Source organism: Anthonomus grandis, chromosome 7 (assembly GCF_022605725.1).
Source record: "Anthonomus grandis grandis chromosome 7, icAntGran1.3, whole genome shotgun sequence".
In the NCBI taxonomy this organism is placed as follows: Eukaryota; Metazoa; Arthropoda; class Insecta; order Coleoptera; family Curculionidae; genus Anthonomus; species Anthonomus grandis.
The window spans coordinates 24,361,887-24,383,358 of record NC_065552.1 but is presented as its reverse complement, the minus strand read 5'-3'; the positions used below and the strand labels follow the sequence as shown (position 1 = coordinate 24,383,358).

At 30.7% G+C, this 21,472-nt stretch overlaps 1 protein-coding gene across 6 annotated transcripts in view; it reads left to right on the top strand.

Annotated features, from left to right (window-relative positions):
* LOC126738923 (zinc finger protein 135-like) overlaps positions 1-21,472 on the top strand; it is a 231,375-nt gene that overhangs the window by 153,502 nt on the left and 56,401 nt on the right. For 5 of the 6 annotated variants that reach the window (XM_050444410.1, XM_050444409.1, XM_050444408.1 and 2 more), the window contains exon 5: positions 10,286-10,479. In XM_050444410.1, the coding sequence (XP_050300367.1) occupies positions 10,286-10,479 (194 nt within the window). The remainder of the gene's footprint in view (positions 1-10,285; positions 10,480-21,472) is intronic. The other variant, XM_050444407.1, reaches the window with a different exon arrangement.

Sequence of the window (21,472 nt, the reverse complement as noted above, 5' to 3'; positions counted from 1 at the left end):
ATTAATCTAATTTCAAGAAAAATGTGGTTTAAGATTTTTTTATCCATATAAACCAATAACATTCTTATTTGCGCACCGTGTAGTATAGGCAATCTAAAATTGTAAGTGAGCTAAGTACCAACAGAATTTTCTCTTATAATTCATCATTTAAATGATTTTTGACTGTCAGCTGCAGTTTGTAAGATAAATAGGGAATACAGTGCTAAAATGTTAGGTTTTTACAACAAGTGCAAAACAACTCACGACATATTCTATTCCATACAGAAAGCGTCTATAGAGATACGAATCGCTCTTTTTTGAAGTATAAATAGTGAGTAGAAGATGAGACTCGCAAGAGCGTGATAAGCTCTGTCAGAGTCTAAACTATAAGAAATAAGTAATAAAAACATATATATTTAAATGTCAACCAAATATATAAATCGATTTTCTAAAGTAGTTTTTTAAACTATATTTAACAAAAACACATTAAGCAAGTGAATTTCGAAGTATATTATTAAAAAAGTTATCAAATGCATTAAAATTATGCATGTATTTTAAAATTCTGTACTATTCTTATAATTTTTTATAGACTGTTCTTATAATTTTGACTGTGTCATCTGTCTACCATATATTGTTAATCCATGTGCCATTTATTGTGATGCCTAATTGTCCTTCGAAAGCTTCTTAAAATATGTTTTCAAAGTAAATGTTAATGTAACGGATGTGGGGAGAAGATATATCCCTGCGTGCACTTCTGAGGATTTTCTGTGCCTTCGTAAAAAGACAGATCTTTGTATTGTGTGCATTTAAACTATGCATGTATTTCAAAACTCAGTATTTCTCCCAAAATTCTTCATAAAATTCAAAAACAGAATCGGGAGAGCATTTAAATTTGCTAAATTTCTCTAAAAATGTGAGTTTTTCTGTAAACTTGAAAAGTTCGAGTTTCAATATTAAAAAATTATCAAGCCCATTTAAATTATGCATTTATTTAAAACTTGTTTTTTGCTAAAAATTTGATTTTTTTTTTCTTTTGATGATACACTTTTTAATATAAATGTTGAAAAGTCCATTTAGAATATGCATTCTTAAAAAAAAAATTAAAAATTGAAGTTTCTACGTGTCAACTTCTAAAATCTTTGTTGGCTAATTTCAGATTTGAGACACATCGCCAGCAAGATTTTTTTACATCTTTTACGCAAATTTGATTTATTTTATTATTAATTATTGCTAAATTTTGCATTTTTTTAAATAGATTCCAAACTATATTCGACTTACTTTGGTAGCTCTCCAACTATTTGCTTCAGCTTTAAAAAAGTTTTACTCGAAAACTATTGATTATAGGGACTTAGGGACTTTACATAGAAGAAAACACATTTTTCCCAGTCAAAAATTACATACAAAGTGGCACAAAAGTGTTGTAGCTATTTTAAAATACATATATAAATATATATTTCATAACATAACAACATAAAAAAATACGTTATTTTATTAGTGATACACAAAAATCAAAGATCCCTTAAATAAAGTCGTTGACCTAAATTGTGTAAACAGCGTAACAGAACATGTGCGTATATCAATTTTCTCAATAATACCCCTAAGACGACACACATTGGCAATAAATATTACTGGACCCCATTTTTCTTAAATAAGCAATTACCGGACGTATTCCCGAAGGCCTAAAAAAATGCCGACTTCCTCCCGGCCCTTTTTTTAATACCTTAATTATATATTACCCCGGTCCGACTTTTAAATAACTTTTAACAGAAAACAATTGAAGTTCACCCACATGGTCGCGTCGTCAGTACATCAGCTTTCACTTGTTTTTCCCTTTTTTTTCTCCTGTCTTGGTTAATTTTTTTCGTTCGTTCTTTTTTCTGTTTTTAAACGCGGCATATGTCGGGCGGCAGCCGGAATGATTGTACAAGTCACTTCTTCTTCGACTCGTTTTTTTTTAAACATTTTTAACCCCTTTGGCCGCGTTTACAAGATGTGCCCAAAAAAAAGTTTAAAAAATCTTCTGACAAATACTTCCGCTTTAAAGTTCTTTTGACGGTTTGTGTTTTTTTGTAAAACAGAATAAGAATGAGCACTTATTTAGGATGTAGTTTACATATAATTTCACTAAATATATTAGTATAGATAGTAATGTAATCAATAAAGGTCTTTAATTAAGTTTTACTCTATGTGGGTCGATAATGTCGGTGTTTTTAAATTTAGTTGTAATAGTAAAAGGAAATAATATATCAGTATTTTATTATTTACAGCTCTTATTTTCAGACATTATTTTAAACATTTTATTTAGAAGTTGCATTTCTCCTCACTTCTGGAAAACATCATTCGAGTTTTTGGGTTTCCACAAAAAAAAAGTAGTTTTTTACAACTTTAAGACAGTTGAAGTATTTTTTTTTACTTCAGATTTCTATAGTAGTTTTCATTTTAATTTAAAATTAATTCGAGGCTAGGTTTTGAAAATAGCTTCTATGTCTTTGTGATATGTGAACATTTGACGTATTTTTTACGTATTTTGGGAATGTAAAAAATTTTCATTTTAATTAAGATATAAAATACAAACATTTCTTTTAGGCGTCTTAAATAATTTTATTCCAAGTTCTTACAGTCAATTGGTGGATTTTAAAAAATCAATTTACTTTTAAATTTAAAATATTAAAATTTATAAAAAAATGCTTTTTGACTTATTGCTATTTTTGTACTGTCACTAATAATCTAAAATTTTTTTTTTCAAATTTAGCCAAACATTGGACTGCACATCAAATAAATTAAATTAAAAAATACGTATTACATGCACATTAAAGTTATGCATTTATCATCATAAAAAGTTATGCAAAAAATGATTGAGCACAATTTTTTGGGGACAAATATTTGCTTAATATTGTTTTAATATTTCCTGCATCAAGAAAAAACGATAATTTAAAAATAATTGTCATATCAATACTTTTCTTGGTAATGTGTAATATGGGAAACCCTGCTTATATTATCTTTTTAATAGTTTAGAAAATTTATAAGATAAACATTTAAAAATGCATTTATTTAAGTATTCTATTTATTCTTTTTAAATTTTTTAATTATCTGAATTTTTATGATATATATAATAAAAATCATGTCATGTCCGCTTAAGTTATGCATTAATTCAAAGATTTGAAATAATTTTTCAATTGGCAAAGTTAAGTTAATTTTACGTGTTTTAAACGTCGAAATAATTACTTTTAATACATTTTTCATGTCTTTCAGTTAGTTGAAGTAATCTTACTCCAAGCTTTTGCTCCCTTCTCCTATGATGATCTTCATATCTTCTTTCTCCAGCTTTTTCTCGGTCCTTGTCGCTTTCGTCTTCCCTAAGTTGTTAACTCTAATATCTGCTTGGGGCGTCGTTCTTCAGACATCCATACGTAGCCCTACCATTTGAGTTGTTTAGTCCTTAGATCGTAAACTAAATCATGTAAAATCCCCATAATTTGTCTTATTCTTTCGTTGGTAACACTATCAATTCTCGATTTTCCTGCTGCACACCTCCAGTAGTGCATTACATACTCTAGTACACCATTTCCATAGGTTTTAGCTGTCTGTAATTTCTTTTCTTGATCTGCCAAACCTCAATATTGTACCTGACAATACTTTTTATTATCCTGTTTAACTTTCTCTGCTTATAGCTTTCTCTGCTTATAGAGCATACCATTCATCATAGCTGTGGCTTTCTTTCCTTAAACGTTTTACCCTGTCCAGTATTCGATCATTCGTGATTTTCATGCCCAAGTATGAATAGCTTGGGCATTTTTTATACATTGACCATCCTCTAGTATCAGGTTTTGCCGTACGCCACCAATACGAATTTGTTTTAGACATATTGCCTTCCAGACCCCAGTTTTTATTATTCCTTGATCAGCTTCCTTGCCATATATTCCTGGGTTACCACTGTTTAATCATCTGCAAATGATATATAGTGTGGCGTTGTTTAATAAGATGCCCATGGGATTACATTTTATTTTTGCATGATTTAAGTGTCTGGTCTAAGTATATCTTGAATAAGGTGGGTAATAGGTAGCACCCCTGATTAAGTCCCTGGTGTTGGGTTGGGTTGGGTTGGGTTAGGTTGCAATGGTTCTGAATCTATTTGATATTTGCATGCACATTTCGACCTATCCCGTGGTCTCATTGTAGAGGTCTTTTATCGCTATAATGAGAGTCGCATTAATATTTGTTTATTCAAGAGCCTGCCATAGCTGGTTTTCAGGAACACTATCGTATGGTGCTTTGACATCCACATATGTGGACCTCATATCCGTAATGTATTTTCTGATTAAATGCGAGCTTTTTTCTATCGGCTTAACATACTAGTAACGACGATCCCTCTATAGTTATCCCAATCTTCTTTGTTTCCTTATTTATGGATTTTTGCAATTAATGATATTTTTTATTCTTTGGGTACAGTCATTTTTGAAGTAGGATTGCATGATATTGTATAATATACAGTTTGTTTGTTCCATTTTTGGTCAATTCTGCCAAGATGTGCATATTGTTTTCACTTTATTTCTTGGTATCTCAGTGTTGCTCTTGCTGCTTCATGAAGACAGTCTTTAGTATGTTGATAATACTTTTATGTATCTCCTATTTCTTGGTTCTTTAGTTTAGATGTCATCTTTTGGACAATTGAGATTCAACCTAATTTTCTTCGTTTTTTAACCGCATGAAAAGAAACATGCTTTCATTATTTATTGCACTGGGAAAGTTATTTTCAGCAAGTAGTAATCGCTTCCACATGTTGCATCTCTGTAGACTTCTAACATTCTGTACATTAAGCTTTATCTTCTGAGAGTCTATTATTGTTTTCAGATTTTGCCTTTCTTGAATTCATATATATCTATGAATCATAAAATGTGGGTAAAATCCATTGACGATTAGTAGCTTATTCTGCTCGCAAACTGTTGTTAGTAGCATTCCACAATCGATGACCATTTTTATTTCGATTCTGCCGGTTAGATCTTAAACCAATACTATTTCTCTTGCATTTCCAATTGTTGTTAGTATTCTGTTACTGTGTGACTACATAAATTCATCTTTATATACGTTCGTTGATGCCTTCCTACGATGTTATGAATTTTCAGTCTTCACGAGTCACGAGTCTCTTCTTTATCATGATCGAAACTCCTTTTATCTTTTTTATCTTTTCCTTCACCACTAAAGAATTGATCATAGTGTCCGGGCCTTTCTAATAATTGTCCCTTTTATTTAGTTTCCGTTACTAACACTAGAGTTACCTTGCACATTCCAAGTTCCATAATTTACAGTCCGTTTTTTTTGCGTTTGTTGTCTTTTTTTATTCCATCTGAATTTCTAAGGCTAAAAACTGATTTCTTTAACCGTATATTTCTTTTGACAAGTACCAGAAGATCGTCCTGATTCTTCAACCCCTAGCTTGCAGGGTCGAGTGTCTTTTTCTTAGAGCTTTCCTTCGCTGTGTCGTAGCAGAAGTCCTAACATTCGGTCCAGATTAACGAGTTGTTACTCCTCCTCCTCCTCACCATTTTGCAACCTGACTTGCGACAGACTTTGGCGGGTATTATAGCAAATGATGTACTAAGATGCTATTTTTTTCGCAAAAAAATTTAGTATTTAATATAAATAATAAAGAGTATGTCAGATTCATTTAAATTATGCATACACATTTTTTTCATAATTTAAAAAAAAAGATAAAGTTAATTTTTTCCAACATTTTCCATAAAAATTAGGGTTTATAATGTTAATATAAGAAACTATGTCGCGTCTGTTTAAACTATGATTTTTTTAAATAATGATGAAAGGACACAAAAAAGGGATAGAAAAGCAAAAAAAATTGTTCCAACGATAAATAAATTAATTTGAATTATTTGATTAATAACATTTTAATATATAGTTTTAATAAACAATACGAAGAACTCAGACTGGGATATTTTTTCTCTTTCCTACCCAAATCGCTTTATTCCTTATAGTGATTAAGCCAGGGATGTTCCAACTCAGAACTTTTGAGTGTCTTAATATCTGGTCTAAGTTGTTTAATTACTCTTGCGCTTCTCATTAAGAAAAATTCATAATTTAGATTTTTTCTTAAACTACTTAAATTATGGATTTATTTAAAAATTCTGTTCTTTTCTCTAACATTTTTGAAAAAAATAAGTTTTAATAATTTAATAAAAATTAATTAAATAACTTTCTTTTTTATTTCTAAATTAAAATTAATCTCTATTAATGAGAAAGATTTAAGAAAAATTCACTAACTTCAACAGGACCTATAAAAAGCTATTTCCTAGTATCAGAGAGTATTTGAATGATTTTTATCAGAAAATGTTTCTAACTGGATTTTCTTAAACTCCTTTTAATTTAAACAAGTTTTTCTACGCCACTTTAATCTTCATTAGTCCACCCACAAGTTAAATTATTCAGGTACTTACGCTCTTACATACACCTGTCCCCTTCGAAACGGAGCTTATCAAAAACCGTACATAAATTCGATTTTTTTTTAATTCCGTATCTTGAGCGGTACGATTTTTTAACCACGAAGAACGACAGACAGGTGGTACACTTAAGTCCGCCACTTTGGGCTGTAACTTATCATTATCAAAGTCTATCATCACATGCGGGGTTATTTTTATGTTTTATAGCCCCAACAGATTTAAATGCCTGTAATTTGTTTCGGATCTCGGATTTTTTCCCTTTGAACGGGAGTTACTGCTTTGAATTATCAATTAAAAAAAAAAGAAAAATTGCCAAACAAAAAGTTTTTTACACGAAGAGAAAATAAATGTCGCGGCTAAAAAGTTCTTTTATTAAAAAGGCCAACACGTCAAGTCAACGAAGAATGTTAATCGCAAAAAGTTTTCGCCCGACGATGATTTTAATTTCTGCCGGACTTTTTAATTTCGACTCCGCTGGCTTTCGGACTCTCGTCGCGGGGGCATTATAAGAATCAAAATCTTTATTAAAAAAGATAAATTTCCGGCGATTGGATATCGATTCCTTTTACAATCTTATATATAGTATTTTAATTTAAAAGGCATTTTTATGAGAAGGGATTCGTTTGACCGTAGCATGCTTCTTTGGCGTTATTAGATTCCTAAAAATTATTTTCTTTTTAAAAACTCTATCTTGATCTCTTAAACAACATGAAGTATTGATGCATTTATGATGGTTTTACTTCTTCGGACAGGCCAATCCTTTCTGGAAATGATCCTTTTTTAATTTCTATATTAAACTGCCTACGCCCCTGAATTTAAAATGTTCATCCAACATGTATTTTACATTAAAAACACGAGTAAAGGTGTACCTCGATCGAAATAAGGAACAATTATTCTTCTTACCATATGGTTTCTTGGGCAAAAAAAGGGGTCTAATTTTTTAATTTTAATTGAAGAATGAACCGTCCCTCGCTCTGCTGCTTTGCTATCGGGAATATCAGCTGTCTGATATTGTCTGATATAGATTTTTTTTACTTGGAACTATAAATCGTTACGGACGGTTAATCGGCCCAAATTAGATTAAAAAATGCGCACAAAAACTACAGGATCATGAAATAAACTTTATTTAATTAACTATGATCGACTCTATGTTATTAGGTATAACTCTTAAATACTGAATTAGTTAACTTTACTCTGAACTATCTCTTTAAAGGCGGCTTATAATTCTGTCGGTAGGTAATCTGCAATATAGTTTAGGGAGTTAGGGCAATTTAAATTTTTCTTCACGTTACTACGTCAGCTACGTTAAACTCGAATTTTTTTATTGATAACTTTTAATAAGCCTTAAATCATATTAAATAAATACAATTTCTTAAGTAAAGGTTAGTCCTAAAATATTCCTTAATATCACTTAGGCTCTAAACCTAACCCCTTAAAAAATATCTCAATTAATAGAAAATAAGTTTCTTGAAAAGACGCCAGCATTAAAAATTAGCTCATATCTTATGTTGATAGATGATCTACAATATTCATTTTCAAAATAGAGTTAAATCACATCACTATTTACCAATTACATTTTATTTTTTTATAATAATGTTAATAGTTGAACTTAAAGTTTTTGGTCGATAGAGCTAAAATCATTAAATAAACACCATTTGATAAATTCTGATTAGCCCTAAAATACTAGTTATTATCACTAAAACTCTTGACCTAACCTATTTGAGAACATAGCAATTATTAGAAAATATGTCTTTTCAAAAAACGCCAGGATTGAAGATTCTCTCATATATGTATTGATCTACAGTATTAGTGTTCGAAATAGAGATACCAAATGCATTTTTATTTTTTAATAGTGTCAAGAATTTAGAAGTTATTTATGACTATTGCAAGTTTTCAGTAAGACCTCACTACATTAAACTTGAAGTTGTTGGTCAATAACTATTGAAATAATACAGCTAAAATCATCGAATAAACACTATTTGTTGAGTTATTATTTGCTTTAAAATATTGGTTATAAGTATCTACTAGGAAATATATCTATTTATATTAGAAAATATATCTTTTGAGAAGACCCCAGGTTTTAAAAGTAGGTGGTAGATGATCTACATTATTAGTATTCCAAATATAGATGATTTCGTTGATTATTAAATACATTCAATTTTTTTTAGAATAACATCAACAGTTTCTTAGTTATGGCATGGTTATGAGTACTAAGACTCTAAAACGAATCTCTTTGAAAATGTCTTAATTATTAAAAAATGTGACACTTGAAAAGTCGCCAGGGTTGAAGAGTTTCTCATATCTCTATTGATAGACGATCCAAAGTATTAGTGTTCAAATTAGAGATATCTTACGTTATTATTTACCAAATGCATTTATTTTTTTATAGTATCAATACTTCAAAAGTTATGGCCTTCGCAAGTTTTCTTCACGTTAGTGAGACCTCAATACGTTAAAGTCGAAATTCTTGATCGATAACTTTTGACCTAATAGAGCTAAAATCATCTAATAAACACTATTGGGTGATATATTATTTGCTTTAAAATACTGGTTTTGAGTACTTACTAATAGTCTAAACCTAATCTCTTCTAATAAAAAATATCTTAATCATTAGAAAATATATCCCTTGAAAAGTTACTACGACTAAAGAGTAGCTCATATCTTTGGTGATAGATTATCTACAGTATTAGTGCTTCACACAGAAATAATGTACATCATTGCTTACCAAATACATATTAATTTTTTACTATTATTGAATAAATACTCTCTAACAAGTTATGGTTAGCCCCAATATATTTGTTTTTATCACTTAAGACTCTAAACCTAACCCTTTTGCAATTATTTTAATTATTAGAAAATATGTCTTTTGAAAAGACGCAAGGATTGAACAATAACTCATATCTTTATGGGTAGATACTATACGGTATGACTATTCTAACAAGAGATAAATCAGTTCGTTGTTTATAAACTACAATTTAATTTTTTATGATTGTGTCAATATATGGCCATTGCAACATTTCTTCACGTTAGTAGGATCTTGCTACGTCAAATTCGAAGTTTTTGGTCGATAACTTTTGATCAAGTAGAGTTAAAATCATCTAATAAACACCATTTGATGAGTTTGAGGGATCAGGAATTCCCAATAGAAATGAATCATTTATACAAATACATTTTATTTTATACACATACATTTATTTACATTTTATTCAATAGTGGATATAATTTAGAAGTTAGGGCCATTGGAATTGTTTTTCATGTCGTTAATTAGGATGGTTTTAGGTTTTTTATTGCATTCTTTATGACAAAAAAAAAGTTTTTTAGTGTATGTTAACTGAAGTTATATTATGATTTGAAATTCTTTTAGATATTCAGGTTCCATAAAGATAGTTATTTAGTCCCATCAAATTTATGCTTTTTGCAGACTACACTATAATTGTAGTTGCTGGAAATAATGAACAGGTTTAGAAGAGGATGATTTTAGAGGTTCATAAGGTTGTTGTAGAGAAAGACTGAGAGCCTGAAAGACTCCTAATATAGTATTCGTCCTAAATGATGTCATGAATGTCTCAGATTTCTTGGACTCCAGGGTGCTTCAGAATTTCATTAAGGTTGTGTTTCATATGAAACCGTGCCATACTATGCCATTGTTTTAATAGGATAACGTAAGGAATTTTGGCCTTCGAAGCTAAACACAAAAAAAAACAATTTTATTTATTTCATCAAACAGGTACATTTGTTTACTATTACTAATAATCTAAATCTACCTTCTTCTCGTAAATAGTAGAGATTAATTGCAAAAAAAGAATCAACTTCCAAATTTCAATTATTATTTTTTAACCTGACTTTTTATTTTCCAGGCGAGCGGCCATACAAGTGCCATCTACCGGACTGCGGTCGAGCATTTATCCAGCTGTCGAACCTGCAGCAGCACCTGCGCAACCACGACGCGCAAGTGGAGAGGGCAAAAAATCGCCCCTTCCACTGTAACATCTGCGGAAAGGGCTTCGCGACCGAGTCGAGCTTGCGCACTCACACGTCCAAAGTAAGCCATGTACGTATTACACTTGGTTATTTTTTGGTTTTGTTTTTTCCAAGTCGCATTTAGATTTTTGTGGATAAATGCAACATGGAACGTTAATTTTGATTTTTGGTTTGTTTTTGTTTTTTTTGTGGTTGCCTGTTTTTTTTTTACTTTAAACTAAAAATGTTAATACAGGCAACTACAAAAAAAATTATTATGAATTATATTTATTACAGTTATATTAATTTACACACAGTGGTACTTTTAGTATTTTTATTTCAGAGTTTTATTTAATTTTTTTTTGTTTTTTTTCAGTTTTATTTTAATTTATTGTAAGAATTGTATTTAGAGCAAACACACTGTAGATGGTTTAGCTATTTTTTTATGTATGTGATATACAACAAGCGTGGGATAAGTTCGATAAAAAATAGGCATTTTTTGTTAAAAAAAGGGTTAGATGCGTTAATTAAGTTGCGTTTGTATACTTTGATGTACTACACAATGTTTTTATGACAACTGTCTGCAAAGTCAACTTAATGCATAATTTTAAGGAAGACTTGGACCTTAAAATTATGGTCCAATGGATTATTGTATTACGAAATCCAATTCTAATTTTTGATTATTTTATTTTGTATATATTTGAAAATTTAGGGTACAGAAAGAGGTGTTTTTTCAATAATTTCAAATAGCAACCTTTTTTATAGATCAAAAACTTTTTACTACAACGGTCCTGGCAGACTGCACTATACACCTTTAGCTATTCTGGTCACCCATCAGATTCCAGAAGGATTTGCTTTAATATTAATCATTTTTGTGCGATTTGCTTTGATACTGCTTTCTATCTCTGGTGTGGTCTTCCAAGTGGTCTTTATCCTAACAGTCTCTCCTCACATATTAGTTTCGTCAATTTCTTATCTCGTTATCTATCTATATGTCCACACTATCTTAGACACTGACTTGATTTCTTTGAGAATGTCACTGTCGCCATAAAGCTAACTAGTGCGATACTGGTTGCTGTTAGAGTCGTTATCAAATCTTTTCTTATATTTTCTTTTTTGCTTCATTAGCCTTAGTCTCCATGTCTTGCACCCGTAAGTGATTATTAGCCTTATAGGCTTTTATAGACTTTCACCTTTGAGATTCTTGAGATGCTTTTGGATTTGAAAAAGTTGTTTAGAAAAAACAGATACAAATTTGCGGCTTATATTCTGCCTTTTATTTCTTTTGTGACGTCGGTATCAGCTGTAATAGCTTCCAGATATTTTAAACGATCCACTCATTCAAAATTGTAGACGTCTATTTTCATGCTCTGTCCTATCTGTTTATGAACAAATATTAAGTCTTTTCCTCCTTAATCTTGAGACCTTTTATATTTTGGTATAGAGTCTCAAATGATGTCAATGTCATCTGCATATGCTCACAATAATTTCGGATCTTGGGCATTCAGGACTTCTGTTTGAATTTTTGCCAACCTGGTAAGTTTCTCTAGGGCAATATTCAAGAGCAGAGGGTATAGGGATTTTTCTGTCTTAATTCGCTACGTATCACAAGACTATTAAATAGTCTATTATTTATTCAAGTTCTATGTTTTTTAAGTTTAGAAAATCTATGAAAAGGTTATGAATGGATAATATGGTTAAACTCCCATCCTTTCTCTAGTAGGTGTTTAAGTGCAAAAAGTTGGTCAATAGCAGATTTTGCATATTTTCTTAAAAGCCGCTTGATATTCTCCCAGGACGTTCTCTGCGAATGGGATTAGTCTATTAGATAGTGGCTAGGATTTTGTAGGCCATATTAATGCATGAGATTTCACAGACATGAGACACTTTGACTTGTCATTTTTTTATGGATTGGTATTACTTTCTTGCTATTTTATTGGTATTGCCTCTTCTTGCCAATCAAATTAATTAGTTGCTGTAATTGCCTGTACAATGATTCACCTTCGTACTTTAATAGTTCTTATGATATGTCATCCGATCCAGGAACCTGTGATTTTATTAATTGTTTTACTGCCTTTCAAACATCTATAGATTGTTCTTCTGTATGATAATCAACGAACACCTCGTTGATTACTATGTCTTCAGTATTGCTTTTTAACATCGGAACCGATCTAGGCTAATATCTTCATTTTTAGTTTCTTATTGCCTTATAGAAATTTTAAAAAAATTAAGCTGGTTTAGACTTGTTTTTTTTAATCGATTTTTATACTCAATAACTTTCTATTTTAGTTCTTTTTCGTATTTTGTTCTTCTGAACTATGCAGTTTTTCTATGTTCCGTTGTACGGTTTGGTTAGTATTCAGGCTTTACTGACTCGATATTCAGATTTGGAGTTTGGCTTTTACCAGGAAACGATTTGTATCTGCATCGACTCCTCCAAGGCTTCTTACATCTAGGACAGTACTTCCATGTCTGGTTTCCACCACGACATGATCAATGTGGTTACGGGTCACGTGGTCGTTCGTTGGATACCCAGGTTTGTTTGTGGATGTCTTTATGAGGGAACATGGTAGATTTTATTCGCATATTGTCAGCTGATACTAGTCCTATTAGCCTTTTTCCATTGTCGTTTGACATTGGTTCTTTGCCTATTTTTGCGTTGAAATCATAATAATATTATATCCTATTTAGACAGGCTTTCTATTGTTCCTTCGAGTAAGTCGTAAAGGGTGTTCTTAGTGACTTCGTCCTTAAGGATATGTTATACCAATGTACCTTTAGTCGTATCTAGCAAAACTTGTCACTTAAGGGTTCAGGACGCAGAATACTGTTTATAAGTTGTTCTTTAATGACGAAACCAGTTCCATACTTATATCGTCCATTCTGATTTACACTGAACAAGCCCACAGTCTTACTTATTTTTAGGTTTCTTCTCTCCTGCCATCTAATCTCTTGTACCGTTTCTATGTTCATTTTTATTTTTTGTAGTTGTTGTATGATATTGTTAGCAGCTCTCGTTCCAAACCAGCTCTGTACGTGCCATGTTCATAGTCCATTTACATTGTCAGTTTCTTCTTCTGAGTTGATCAGTCGAAATAAGAGGCATACGTGTAGTTTCCATAACTGAAATCCTTTTCTACGAAACAAAAACCACTACTTGCCAATGAAAAAATGTATCAATTTAGAAATCACATAAAATAGTTCCACTTCTGTTTACATCAAGGTTTGAGGATAAAAACGTGACCCTGAGTTGATTTATTTATTAATAGGTGGCATTTTTTTGGCATATTTTCTTAGCCAATTTTTATTTTTTTTATAAATGTTTTCACCAAACAATTGTAATAATCTTGAAAAGATTTTGGACAAAGGTAAAACATTAATCAATTAAGTCTTAAGAGCCGCAAAATAATCAAGATTTTTAGTCATTAGTAAACATTTTTTTACCCCAAGTTTCTTCTGATTACTTACATAGGATGAGATGGGCAAAAATCTGATTGTTAATCCAGATCTTATACAAGCAATAATAGTGAAACATGTGTTCATACTCAGTGAATATTTAAGCTGCTGACACCAATGATTCTTTGAATAATTTTAGAATATTCACAAGTATCTTTGACAACAACGAAAAATCAAAGTATACAACAATGCAGGAAAATAAAAGAGAAATAGACGCACCTTAACGATATTTCAAAAGAAAAATAAAATATCCTAATTTTTATCGAATTTATGTGCCACCTTACGCCCTCATCGTATATGAGTTAATCCTATCCCTTAATCATATCCTTTTCTAATGCTGATTTTAAAAAATATTTCCATATAATAAGTAGATTAAGCAAACTGATAAAAACCCTTAAATGTAAACTAACAGGGTGCTGAAACGACATTTTGTACTTAACAATCTTATCGTCCGATCGAATCTACATATTTAATAATTTTGGGGGAAAAAGTGGGTGGCATAATAACGAAATATATGAACGCCCCACAACAAAAATTTGTTGATTTTGTAATCTAAATCTACATACGAATACGGTTATTAATGCGTAATTATCTGATATTTTAACAGCAGGTGGGCCTATAGTTTCGTTTTTTTTTTGCCTACTTAAAAAACGCGGGTTTAAAAGATGGTGCTAAAAAAAAGTATCCCTAACCTTTAATACTTTTTAATACCGCTATAAACCCCGTTCGGCGGACTTTCTTTTTCTTGGCGTCGAAAACTTTTGAATATTTAAGAAAATAATTAAGGGATTACTTCGGGATTTTTCGATTAAAGTCGCACCTGATGCCAGTCGACCCACGAGATTTCTTTTCCACGCCACGGAAGCCCTTCGTTCCATTTCTTTTTTCAACCCTTTATTTGGCGGTTAGGTTTTTGAGGATTAAATATGTGGAGTTTTACCAATGCCTAAACTTTTGTATGCTGAGCGTAAAACATTTTAGTGCTGGCTTTTTTTCACATGTAACTATTATTAAGTAAGTTTTAATAAAAATATTGTTGTATAAATTATACCGATTAGCCTCAGCCGGCAGTACAGTTAGGAAACCTAAGAAAAAAACGCTTCATTGCATTCAATTGTCTAAAAAATTTTTTTTAAATATATTTAAATGCTTGAAAAAAATATAAAATTTTTCTAAATATTTGTAAAGGAAACAAAATATTCTATAATTTTAGTAAAAAATTATTTTCACGGCCTAGAAAAAAACTTTAAAAACCTAAAAAAAATTACTTTTATATTTAGAAGAAATAAACCATAATTCAAAAATTCCAGGTATGAAACGACTCTCATTTCATCAAAGAAATAAAAACCTACTTAAAATTCCTCAAAAAATAACTTAATTTGCATACAAAAAAATTTATCATGGACTCTTAAATGCCTGATATAATCTCGATTGCCTAGAAAAAAAAATTAAAAAATAATAAAAACTGACTAAACTTCCAGTTATTTGGAAAACACTAAAATTAAATAAAATATCTAAAACTGAAAAATAATTAACTTGGATATATAGAACAACTCTTCCATTGCGTGGAAAAAAATGAAAGACTTTACATACCTTAAAAAAATCAGTTGCATCAAAGAATATTATGGACCCTAAAATATCTTAAAAAAATACAAAAATTGAGCCAATTTTTGTATTTTTTTGCCTGAAAAAAAAAGAAAATAAACACAACTCCAGAAAAAATAAAAGATTAACTCAGTTACCTGAAAAGAAACATTTTAAATATAAAATGTGGTTCAATTGCCTGAAAGAAATTTAATAAAAAAACTATTTTGAAAGGCCTGAAATTTAATTTTAAAAATTCTCTCAATTTTCTCGAGGAAACAAATCATTTTATAATTCCAACTAAAAATTACTTTTACTGCCCGGAAAAACAACGTTAAAGGTCTGAAATATGCAAAAATTGACTCTTATATCACGAAGAAATAAACCATGACTCTAAAATTTCTAAAGTAAGAACTTCAATTCTCTGAAAGAAATAAAAACCTACTTTAAATGCAGCAGAATTTACATTTTATTATTGACGTTGCCTGAAAAATTTTTAAAAATTACCTAAATGCCTAGACGTGAAAAATACAAAATTAATATTCACGAAATATTATAAAAGCAAAACTACTTAGATTGCCTGAAAAATGCTATATAAAAAGTTACTCAATTTCCTGGAGATAAGCTAATGACGCCAGAGTTACACATAGATTCAAAGGTTTGGTATAACCCAAAATTTTGAAAAGAATTTTTTTTATTGGCAAAAATAGAAAAGAGATTAGAAACTTAATAATTGATTAGTGTTAAGTGAGAAAACAAGTACTCTTAAGATTTAATTTAAAAAATAGGGTTGTTTTTTGATATAACTTTAAATTATTAAAGTCGTAGTTTTTCTTAAAAAATAAAGGTGCTGGAATACTTTTTAATACCGTGTATTTCCACCTCTAGTGTTATGTCGTTGAGCAATATTATGTCATCCTTCCCGAACAGCATAAACAAGCTCTTGTATAGTTCTAGATGGGTTTCTGCTTCCACTGCCGTTGAAAGCATCTCGCAAGCATGTTCTATGGGATTTATGTCTGGCGATAGTGTGGGACAGTCTAAACGATTGATACATTCCAATTCCAGATACTCATTTACAGCTCTGTTACGGTGAGGTCGGGCGTTATCATCTATAAAAACGAATGCCTCATCAACAGCTCCTCGCCATAGTCTGACGTAAGGGTTTCGAATCTCCCTCATGTATCTATCACCAGTTATTGTGGTTTGAATATAATTTAATTCTGTGCGATGATTAGACATGATACCCGCCAACAACTTCTTGTTTTGTCAGAAAAAACTTTGTGTTGCAAAATTCTGCAGGTCAAACAGGTAAAATGTGCTCTTGTGGACTCACTGTAGTCGACGAACTTGGTGCTTATTGTAGTCAGGGTTGGTAGATTGACGATTAAGTTGATTGTACCAGTCTCTTAATGGTCGGCGATACCTAAAACCTATTGCCAGTATTCGCCTCCGCATTGTAGATACCGATTACGTAGACTCCCAAAGCATCACGCATATCTCTTTGGAGTGCTGGCATTGAGATAGTTGGAATTTTTTTGTTAAGTGAACATATCGGTTCTGTTGCTGATTAATTGAGCCGTTCAGCGAAAAGTGGTGTAACTCCCTTAAAGTAGAAATTTAGCAAATTGATATTTTGCATCTGGATGAATTAAAAAATCACTTTATTAAACATATTCTTTACATTTTTGTACATATTTATAACCCTGTACTAAAATTTCATATGGTAAGCATTTTTAATGATTGCGCCCATTAATTACATTTTTGCCGCCCAATAATTACATTTCTTCCAGTAAGTTTTTTTCAAAAAGGTAGCGGAAAAGTGGTATAACTTGGAGAGTTATATCACTTTTCCTCGAAAAAGTTAACCAAATTTCACAAAACTGATGAACCAAAGAAAAATAATAGCTGTAGTATGTTTACTATGATATCTATTACTGATAAAAGTGTTCAAAAAATATAGAGCTTGAAGAGCAAAACATTACTACTACTTATCTTACATACTAAATTTATAGTAAGGAGAGTAAGACAAGTTATTAAACAAATTAATCTTCATCAGAATCGGATAATGGACCACTGTCAACAGCATCTTCTTTTGTCAGTAAGTCCAGGAAGAACTGATGCTGAATCGGGGGAATCCTCTGAAGAAGTTCTATCAAATCTTTTTTCTTAGCTACAGTAACTGATCTACACACTACATACCATAACACTAAAAAAACCTGACTAAACAAGAAAAAGCGAGTTTAATAGGACCTGGCGCGACATCGGAACAACGTGGTGCCTTGACTTATACCACTATTCCAGCGAACGAATCCATTATATTGAGAGAAATAACGTTAGGAAACTCTTATCTTAGCTAAGTTAAAATTTTGACTTATACCAGTTTTCGACTGAATATATTAGACCAGTAGAAACATAATTAATGGTATAACTCAAAAATTAAAAAATACTGACATATACCACTTTTCCTCTGAGCGGCTCAATTACATACCTTCTACCGCTTCTCGGTCTCTCATGAAGAGAGTTATTCCGGAGATAACAATTCCAAGTGAGACACACATCATTTTGCCGAACCCCAACTCTATTAGCAACAAACTTTTGAGGTTGGTTTCTTCAAGTAAAGTCACTATTCTTCCACAGTCAATCTTACTTAAGACTTGTCAAGGCATCTTTTCACGAAAACTCGTAAAATATAACTGTCTTGACTTAAAACCAAAAATGGAAAATCTACAAAATTGCAGTCAACAAATATGCGACGAATACGACAGACAGGTAAATATTAATAGATGCAAACCTTTTAAATCTATGTGTACAAATCGCTAGGTTCGTCTGAACTAAAAATTGACTGAAGTGCCTGTGAAAAATGGAAAGGCATTGCACCTCAGAAATCTTCAAATGCCTGAAAATGTTTAAAAACTCCAAGTACAAAATTACTCATATGGTCTGGAAAAAGATGAGAAAACTGCCTTAAAAAAACTCAATTGCATGAAAAAGAAGTATTATGAACCCTAAAATGCCCTAGAAGAAATGACCGAGTCTAGAAAAGTCATTTTTTTTTTGGAATTTTTAAGAGACATGCTTAATTTTTTTTTCAGACAATTAAGCCAATTTTTGTGATATTTTTTGTGATATTTATTTTAAGCTGTTAAAAGTAATTCTTTTAAGGAATTTTAGGGTCCATATTATATTTCCATGCAATTAAGTATTTTTTCAGGCATGCAAAATTTTTTTTCTCACGTAATGAAACTACTATATTATCAACTAAGTTAATTCTTAGGCATTGAAAGTTATCTTATGTTCCTTAAGCTTCTGAAGTCACTTTTTAATTTTTTCCAAGTACTTCAGCGAGTTTTTAAATTTTTTCATGTATTTGACTATGTTTTTGGTGGTTAAAGTCAAATCAAGATTTTTACTTTAGGCAATTTAGAGACATGGTTAGATTATAATTTTCATGTTTTCAAGCATACAAAGTTGTTTTTTTTTTCTTCGAGGCTCCAGATATCGTTTTCAAGTTTTCCAGACAGTTCAGCCAGTACTTGTGAAACAATTTCCATTATATGGAAAAAAATTAAAAAACTACTTACTTGATTAAAAATCATAAGTCAAAAGACTCTATTATTAATAAAAAATACCTGGAAGGAGGCCTGAAATAATTATTAAATAGCCCTGCAATTGCCTGGAAGAAACAAACTATGAGAAAAAAGAGACTAAAAATAAATGTTTACTACCAAGTTCTGGTTAAATTGTAGAAACTTGTTCCTTCCAAACCCCCTAAAAATATACAAAATTCACCCGAAAAATTCACTTAGGTAACAAAAAAAAATTTTTAATGAAATTCAATATATTTTTAAATTTTTTTATTTATTAGGCAAGGCAATTAGGAATCCACAAAGAAATTTAACAAACACATTTAACAACATATCCTAGATAAATGCAATACTTGAATACCTATCAATAAAATACCAAAACAAGAAGTTTATGTTATATTCTACAAGTAAAGATGATTTCCAAATATTGTATTTTTATTGCAATTGCTTGAGCAACCAAATACCAAAAAAAAATAAGAGAGAATTGATAAAACGTGTAGACTTAATAGCTCAATTCTGCCTTTCGATAAACTCACCAAGCCTTATGCAAAGTATTTATTCCAATTGGTCAATAAATAATTAAGAACAAAGAATACTAAAAAAAAACATCTCTTTATTTACCGATCGCAAAAACTCTCCAAGCACTTAAATCTATGGCCCTAAAGGGTTGAAAAATGATCGCGTTGATTTGTGGCCATCACTTGCTGGTTTTTGGGTAATTAGTAAATTTTCCGGGGGGGATTTTTCAGGTTACCGTGTTAAAACGAGGCTAATAAAACTAATAATAAAAACCGAAAAGTTATTGATTTTGCTGCAGTAAGGCATTTCATATAAAAACGTAAAGAAGTTAAACCAGCCATTTCACAACACTTTTCCAAAGAATATTAATAAAAAGTTCCGGGAAGATCACCTGTCGCTTTTCTCACAAAGGCGCGGCCTTATCATAAAAACGGAAAATAATTGAAAAGAAAAGAAAACACCCTTTTCAATATTACCGGCCGTGCCAGACCGTTTTCTTTGAAATATATATCGCTTTTGTTTTTTCACTGTGTAATTATGAAAAATATAGCGTAGGAATAATTTGACAAAAGTACAACCTAGAAAAATATATAGCACGGGAATTTTTGTAGTGGGTTTAACTATGATGCTTTTGGGAAATTAGAGATCATTAGTAGTTGACATTTTTGTCTGTAATGATAGCAACCTTAGCTTAACAAGGAAATTAGTCCTAAATAGGTACTTTCCTTGTTAGTTCTATCCTAAGACTAAATAGTAGCTTACTGACGGTGCATATGCAAACATATTTTTGATTGAATTAATTTATTCCTTTTTGTGTTTTGGGATAATATTAATAATTTTCTTACGAAAGAGTTCTTGGTTCATGAGATCGACTAATTTAAATCCTTTATAGAGCCAATTCATCATCCTCGATGATGCTAGTCCATCTGAGGATGATGTCATAGATATTGAAACGTCGACAACTATGGTTTTTAAATAATTAAAAGTTAGTAGTCTATTTTCTAAATTTATTTGCCATTTTTACAATAAAAAAAATCATGCTTAATAACTCAATAATATACAGTACAGAACAAGTCAAAGATTCATTCTAATAATTTTTAGAATTAACTCAAAAAAAAACTGAAATTTAAAAAAAATTGTTCTAAAGAATTATGAACGGCTTCAAGTGCATTAAAAATTACTGAACTACCTTAAAAAACAAGCTAATGATTCGAAATTCTTAGTGAGAAATAATTCAAAACCCTGGAAAAAATTATTTGAAATATCAAAAATGACTTGTTATCAAAAATTGCTTAAAAAAAATCATAAAAAATTAAATAATAATAATAGGTCATGAATTTACATAGTATTGAAACAAAAGTACGCAGTACCGGAATATGATGAAAAAACTATCAAATTGTCTAAAAGAACTAAACTAGAGCCCTGAAACATTAAAAAAACTGACCTGTGAATCATCAAGAAAACAATCGTGTTACAGAAAAAAAAACTAAAATAACATTTTCTTTTAGTTCTCACTTGATTACTTCAACAATTATGGGTTTTTATTCTTTACCATCGTTCATTAACTAAAATTTGCTTTTTGAGGATTTCTTCTATGGTAGGCACCCAAAACCTCGGGTTTTAAGAAGCATTGATAGCCCAAAAAAAATTAGGAATTCCTGCTTATTTATGTCAATGAAACTATACTCTCGAATACTTATAAGCATTATATGGATACTATAGAAAATACCTGGTCTTCAATGATTTATCCAGCGTATCCCTCGTTATTCTCAGTATGCCGAAAAGACAATCCAAGATAGGATTTAAGTCATCTGCTAATGATATTAATGAAGGTCAGTAAAAAAAGAAACCAATTCAAGTCTTGATTGGGTTCGGTTTATTTCTTATGTGCTAATACCTCTTCTAATGTTCAAAAGCAATCCTAGAGAAACATATATC